The sequence below is a fragment of the Pempheris klunzingeri genome, unplaced genomic scaffold (assembly GCF_042242105.1).
Source record: "Pempheris klunzingeri isolate RE-2024b unplaced genomic scaffold, fPemKlu1.hap1 Scaffold_50, whole genome shotgun sequence".
NCBI lineage: Eukaryota > Metazoa > Chordata > Actinopteri > Acropomatiformes > Pempheridae > Pempheris > Pempheris klunzingeri.
The window spans coordinates 200,001-207,500 of record NW_027254954.1 but is presented as its reverse complement, the minus strand read 5'-3'; the positions used below and the strand labels follow the sequence as shown (position 1 = coordinate 207,500).

At 53.6% G+C, this 7,500-nt stretch overlaps 1 protein-coding gene across 1 annotated transcript in view; it reads right to left on the bottom strand.

The window, feature by feature from the left end:
- The window catches only part of LOC139224721 (A disintegrin and metalloproteinase with thrombospondin motifs 2-like), a 30,601-nt gene that overhangs the window by 10,078 nt on the left and 13,023 nt on the right, over positions 1-7,500 (bottom strand). The window contains exons 8-12 of the mRNA XM_070856018.1: positions 7,228-7,311; positions 6,807-6,960; positions 2,741-2,846; positions 1,660-1,803; positions 1,431-1,563 (exon numbers count right to left, since the gene is read on the bottom strand). Of these exons, the coding sequence (XP_070712119.1) occupies positions 1,431-1,563; positions 1,660-1,803; positions 2,741-2,846; positions 6,807-6,960; positions 7,228-7,311 (621 nt within the window). The remainder of the gene's footprint in view (positions 1-1,430; positions 1,564-1,659; positions 1,804-2,740; positions 2,847-6,806; positions 6,961-7,227; positions 7,312-7,500) is intronic.

The following is a 7,500-nucleotide window of genomic DNA, read 5'->3' as shown; positions in this document are numbered from 1 at the left end:
TAGGTTTAGTCAGGACCCTCCTCTGATTGTTCAGGTTCAGTCAGGACCCTCCTCTGATTGGTCAGGTTCAGTCAGGACCCTCCTCTGATTGGTTAGGTTTAGTCAGGACCCTCCTCTGATTGGTTAGGTTTAGTCAGGACCCTCCTCTGATTGTTCAGGTTCAGTCAGGACCCTCCTCTGATTGGTCAGGTTCAGTCAGGACCCTCCTCTGATTGGTTAGGTTTAGTCAGGACCCTCCTCTGATTGTTCAGGTTCAGTCAGGACCCTCCTCTGATTGGTCAGGTTCAGTCAGGACCCTCCTCTGATTGGTTAGGTTTAGTCAGGACCCTCCTCTGATTGTTCAGGTTCAGTCAGGACCCTCCTCTGATTGGTTAGGTTTAGTCAGGACCCTCCTCTGATTGTTCAGGTTCAGACAGGACCCTCCTCTGATTGTTCAGGTTCAGACAGGACCCTCCTCTGATTGGTTAGGTTCAGTCAGGACCCTCCTCTGATTGTTCAGGTTCAGTCAGGACCCTCCTCTGATTGTTCAGGTTCAGACAGGACCCTCCTCTGATTGTTCAGGTTCAGACAGGACCCTCCTCTGATTGGTTAGGTTCAGTCAGGACCCTCCTCTGATTGGTCAGGTTCAGTCAGGACCCTCCTCTGATTGTTCAGGTTCAGTCAGGACCCTCCTCTGATTGTTCAGGTTCAGTCAGGACCCTCCTCTGATTGTTCAGGTTCAGACAGGACCCTCCTCTGATTGGTCAGGTTCAGACAGGACCCTCCTCTGATTGTTCAGGTTCAGTCAGGACCCTCCTCTGATTGTTCAGGTTCAGACAGGACCCTCCTCTGATTGGTCAGGTTCAGTCAGGACCCTCCTCTGATTGGTCAGTGACCCTCTACCTGGTGTATCTTCCTCTAAATGGACCATCACTGACTACATGAACGTCCTGCTGTGCTGAAGAGAACAGTAAACTAGAGACTGAGAGCAGAAACTGTTCACTGAGCTGATAAATCAGGAGAGAAGTCTCCTCATTTCCTGATTGACTTCCATCCAATCAGACTTCTGTTTGGAGCCAGTGGAGTCGTCCCTGAGCCCCAGGAAGGTTTTCAGGTAACCTCTCTGACCTGGTGGCCAATTTGTGGTAATTACGACAATGGCCTCCGTCACATGACGCTGTTGGGCCCAAACAGACTTTTTTCCACAGACTCTTATTGTGAAAGAGACGTAAACGTAAGGATAAACCACTCGTTTCACCTCAGAGTTTGATCCATTCAGTCCGAAAACATTTGGAAAGTCTGGAAGACTCAATCATTTTTTCACCATTCAGGTTAGCACAGGGCTAACAGGAAGTTAGCCTCTTGCTAGACAGACAGGTGAGCGGACAGACAGGTGAGCGGAAAGACAGATGAGCAGACAGACAGGTGAACAGACAGACAGGTGGACGTACTGCAGTACAGAGGCTGTATCCTGGTCCGAAGTCGAAGCGACACTGTTGGTCCATGGAGTACTGAAATCCCGGTAACTGAGGCAGAGCCGGCCAGTCGTGGTTAAAGGGGTCGTCGCGGAGACAGTCATAGGTACTGAAGACAGAGAGACAGGCAGAGAGAGAGCGACAGATGTATATAAATATAAAGTAATGAAGCAGTACCAACTATAGTACGGGGTTCAGTACTGACTGCAGGTACTTGTGCAGCTCCCTCCAGCTGCACCGGGACCAGTGGTATCGGTGGAACGTGGCCTGAACTCGTGGAGACATGATGCTGCCCAGCAGGACGTCGTCCTCACAGTCATTGGCCTCACCGTCATGCTCCATCCCCAACCTGGACAGAGAGACAGACGGGTGGACAGGGAGAGAGACGGTTGGACAGAGAGAGAGACACACAAGTGGACAGAGAGATGGATGGGTGGACAGGGAGAGAGAGAGACGGGTGGACAGAGAGAGGTGGACAGAGAGAGAGACACACGGGTGGACAGAGAGACAGATGGGTGGACAGGGAGAGAGAGAGGTGGGTGGACAGGGAGAGAGAGAGACGGGTGGACAGAAAGAGAGACGGTTGGACAGAGAGAGACACACAAGTGGACAGAGAGACGGACGGGTGGACAGGGAGAGAGAGAGACGGGTGGACAGAGAGACAGACGGGTGGACAGAGAGAGAGAGGTGGACAGAGAGAGAGACACACGGGTGGACAGAGAGACAGATGGGTGGACAGGGAGAGAGAGGGTTGGAGAGGGAGAGAGAGAGAGACGGGTGGACAGAGAGAGGTGGACAGAAAGAGAGACACATGGGTGGACAGAGAGACAGATGGGTGGACAGGGAGAGAGAGAGAGAGACGGGTGGACAGAGAGAGGTGGACAGAAAGAGAGACACATGGGTGGACAGAGAGACAGATGGGTGGACAGGGAGAGAGAGAGAGAGACGGGTGGACAGAAAGAGAGACGGTTGGACAGAGAGAGAGACACACAAGTGGACAGAGAGACGGACGGGTGGACAGGGAGAGAGAGAGACGGGTGGACAGAGAGAGAGACACACGGGTGGACAGAGAGACAGATGGGTGGACAGGGAGAGAGAGAGACGGGTGGACAGAGAGAGAGGGTTGGAGAGGGAGAGAGAGAGAGATGGGTGGACAGAGAGAGAAAGAGACAGGTGGACAGAGAGACAGACAGGTGGACAGGGAGAAAGACAGACAGATGGACAGAGAGACAGACGGGTGTTGGCCCGTGCTGCCTATAGATTAGTGTGTTGTTTGTGTGTCTCACACGTGTCCTGTCTCATGAGCAGCTACGAAGGCCGAAGAAAAACCATCTTCAAAGACGAGGACGCAGCTGCGATGGAGGTGACACATTCCTGTGACGGGGGCATAGCCTGCAGAGGACAGAGAGGACAGAGAGGACAGAGGACAGAGGACAGAGGACAGAGGGACAGAGGACAGAGGACAGAGGGACAGAGGACAGAGAGGACAGAGAGGACAGAGAGGACAGAGGACAGAGAGGTCAGAGAGGTCAGAGGACAGAGGACAGAGGACAGAGGACAGAGAGAACACAGGACAGAGAGGACAGAGGACAGAGAGGACAGAGAGGACAGAGGACAGAGAGAACGCAGGACAGAGAGGACAGAGGACAGAGAGGACAGAGAGGTCAGAGAGGTCAGAGAGGTCAGAGAGGACAGAGGACAGAGGACAGAGAGGACAGAGGACAGAGAGAACGCAGGACAGAGAGGACAGAGGACAGAGAGGACAGAGAGGTCAGAGAGGTCAGAGAGGTCAGAGAGGACAGAGGACAGAGAGGACAGAGAGGACAGAGGACAGAGAGGACAGAGAGGACAGAGGGACAGAGGACAGAGGACAGAGAGGTCAGAGAGGTCAGAGAGGACAGAGGACAGAGGACAGAGAGGTCAGAGGACAGAGGACAGAGAGGTCAGAGAGGTCAGAGGACAGAGAGGACAGAGGACAGAGAGGACAGAGAGGACAGAGAGGACAGAGGACAGAGAGGACAGAGAGGACAGAGAGGACAGAGAGGACAGAGGACAGAGAGGACAGAGAGGACAGAGGGACAGAGGACAGAGAGGACAGAGGACAGAGAGGACAGAGGACAGAGAGGACAGAGAGGACAGAGGACAGAGAGGACAGAGGACAGAGAGGACAGGACAGAGGACAGAGAGGACAGAGGACAGAGAAGACAGAGAGGACAGAGAGGACAGAGGACAGAGAAGACAGAGAGGACAGAGAGGACAGAAGACAGAGAAGACAGAGAGGACAGAGAGGACAGAAGACAGAGAAGACAGAGAGGACAGAGAGGACAGAGAGGTCAGAGAGGTCAGAGAGGTCAGAGAGGACAGAGGACAGAGGACAGAGAGGTCAGAGAGGTCAGAGAGGTCAGAGGACAGAGAGGACAGAGGACAGAGAGGACAGAGAGGACAGAGGACAGAGAGGACAGAGGACAGAGGACAGAGAGGTCAGAGAGGTCAGAGGACAGAGAGGACAGAGGACAGAGAGGACAGAGAGGACAGAGGACAGAGAGGACAGAGAGGACAGAGGACAGAGAGGACAGAGGACAGAGAGGACAGAGAGGACAGAGGACAGAGAGGACAGAGAGGACAGAGGACAGAGAGGACAGAGGACAGAGGACAGAGAGGTCAGAGAGGTCAGAGGACAGAGAGGACAGAGGACAGAGAGGACAGAGAGGACAGAGGACAGAGAGGACAGAGGACAGAGAGGACAGAGAGGACAGAGGACAGAGAGGACAGAGAGGACAGAGAGGACAGAGGACAGAGGACAGAGAGGTCAGAGAGGTCAGAGGACAGAGAGGACAGAGGACAGAGAGGACAGAGAGGACAGAGGACAGAGAGGACAGAGAGGACAGAGAGGACAGAGGACAGAGGACAGAGAGGACAGAGAGGACAGAGGGACAGAGGACAGAGAGGACAGAGGACAGAGAGGACAGAGGACAGAGGACAGAGAGGACAGAGAGGACAGAGAGGACAGAGGACAGAGAGGACAGGACAGAGGACAGAGAGGACAGAGGACAGAGAGGACAGAGGACAGAGAGGACAGAGAGGACAGAGAGGACAGAGGACAGAGAGGACAGAGAGGACAGAGGACAGAGAGGACAGGACAGAGGACAGAGAGGACAGAGGACAGAGGACAGAGAGGACAGAGGACAGAGAGGACAGAGAGGACAGAGGACAGAGAGGACAGAGGACAGAGGACAGAGAGGACAGAGAGGACAGAGGACAGAGAGGACAGAGAGGACAGAGGACAGAGAGGACAGAGGGACAGAGGACAGAGAGGACAGAGGACAGAGGACAGAGAGGTCAGAGGACAGAGGACAGAGAGGACAGAGGACAGAGAGGACAGAGGACAGAGGACAGAGAGGACAGAGGACAGAGAGGACAGAGAGGACAGAGAGGACAGAGGACAGAGGACAGAGAGGACAGAGAGGACAGAGGACAGAGGACAGAGAGGTCAGAGGACAGAGGACAGAGAGGACAGGACAGAGGACAGAGAGGACAGAGAGGACAGAGGACAGAGAGGACAGAGAGGACAGAGGACAGAGGACAGAGAGGACAGAGAGGACAGAGGACAGAGGACAGAGAGGTCAGAGGACAGAGGACAGAGAGGACAGGACAGAGGACAGAGAGGACAGAGAGGACAGAGGACAGAGAGGACAGAGAGGACAGAGGACAGAGAGGACAGAGAGGACAGAGAGGACAGAGGACAGAGGACAGAGAGGACAGAGAGGACAGAGGACAGAGGACAGAGAGGTCAGAGGACAGAGGACAGAGAGGACAGGACAGAGGACAGAGGACAGAGAGGACAGAGGACAGAGGACAGAGAGGACAGAGGACAGAGAGGACAGAGGACAGAGGGACAGAGGAAAAGAGTATCAGAGATAGTACTGGCAATAGCAGTAGTACTCGCAGTAGCGGTAGTACTCGCAGTAGCGGTAGTACTCTCAGTAGCGGTAGTACTCGCAGTAACGGTAGTACTCGCAGTAGCGGTAGTACTCTCAGTAGCGGTAGTACTCGCAGTAACGGTAGTACTCGCAGTAGCGGTAGTACTCTCAGTAGCGGTAGTACTCTCAGTAACGGTAGTACTCTCAGTAGCGGTAGTACTCGCAGCAGCGGTAGTACTCTCAGTAACGGTAGTACTCGCAGCAGCGGTAGTACTCTCAGTAGCGGTAGTACTCTCAGTAGCGGTAGTACTCTCAGTAGCGGTAGTACTCGCAGTAACGGTAGTACTCGCAGTAGCGGTAGTACTCTCAGTAGCGGTAGTACTCGCAGTAACGGTAGTACTCTCAGTAGCGGTAGTACTCTCAGTAGCGGTAGTACTCTCAGTAACGGTAGTACTCTCAGTAGCGGTAGTACTCGCAGCAGCGGTAGTACTCTCAGTAACGGTAGTACTCGCAGCAGCGGTAGTACTCTCAGTAGCGGTAGTACTCGCAGCAGCGGTAGTACTCTCAGTAGCGGTAGTACTCGCAGCAGCGGTAGTACTCTCAGTAGCGGTAGTACTCGCAGCAGCGGTTGCGGTTGTACTCTCAGCAGCGGTTGTACTCTCAGTAGCGGTAGTACTCTCAGTAGCGGTTGTACTCTCAGCAGCGGTTGTACTCTCAGTAGCGGTTGTACTCTCAGCAGCGGTTGTACTCTCAGTAGCGGTTGTACTCTCAGTAGCGGTAGTACTCTCAGTAGCGGTAGTACTCGCAGCAGCGGTTGCGGTTGTACTCTCAGCAGCGGTTGTACTCTCAGCAGCGGTTGTACTCTCAGTAGCGGTAGTACTCTCAGTAGCGGTTGTACTCTCAGCAGCGGTTGTACTCTCAGTAGCGGTAGTACTCTCAGTAGCGGTAGTACTCGCAGCAGCGGTTGCGGTTGTACTCTCAGCAGCGGTTGTACTCTCAGTAGCGGTAGTACTCTCAGTAGCGGTTGTACTCTCAGCAGCGGTTGTACTCTCAGTAGCGGTAGTACTCTCAGTAGCGGTTGTACTCTCAGTAGCGGTTGTACTCTCAGTAGCGGTAGTACTCTCAGTAGCGGTAGTACTCTCAGTAGCGGTTGTACTCTCAGCAGCGGTTGTACTCTCAGTAGCGGTAGTACTCGCAGCAGCGGTTGCGGTTGTACTCTCAGCAGCGGTTGTACTCTCAGTAGCGGTAGTACTCTCAGTAGCGGTTGTACTCTCAGCAGCGGTTGTACTCTCAGTAGCGGTAGTACTCTCAGTAGCGGTTGTACTCTCAGTAGCGGTAGTACTCTCAGTAGCGGTTGTACTCTCAGTAGCGGTAGTACTCTCAGTAGCGGTTGTACTCTCAGTAGCGGTAGTACTCTCAGTAGCGGTAGTACCCTGCATGCCGGTGGGGCCGAACTCCTGCCTCGTCAGGTAGATGGTGTGGTCGTGCTGCTCGGCGTGGCTCTGCTCCCTCTGCTGCAGGTACGACCATCCACAGACGTTCTCCAGGCTCCTCTGAGGGTTCCCCACAGAGATCAACTGCTGGGACTGACGGGACACGACGGGTTTGAGAGTTTTTCTCAGATCGAACTAACACTTGTCCTGTGAATAAAACTCTGAGCAGCTATCAGTCCTGGGGGGCAGGATAAGCACTGACTGAAGCCCCCCCTGACCCTGTGCATCTATCTGCACCTTCACAGTTACATCAAATCAGGACAGCTTCATCCCGAGAGTTCGTCCTGAATGAGACGTTACAACAAACAGAAAACATTCGTCCTTTTACAGAAAAGAGTCCTGACCTGGTTTTTGTTTTACCTTTGATGGCGACAACATGACGATTCTGACCAGAACGATGTTGATGTTGGCGCCCAGAGAATTATCCTGATAGATCTCACTGACCTGGAACACAGACAGACAGACGGAGGCTCTCTGAGATATTTACAGGACATGAATCCATCATCTATCTGTTGAACTCTCAAAGTTCTACGTTTCTGTTCAGAAATCTAGAACCTCGGAGGACTTCCTACACCCTTATTGTTGGTGGTGGGGTCACTGTGGTGGACCGGGTCCAGCTGAGAGACCAAACAC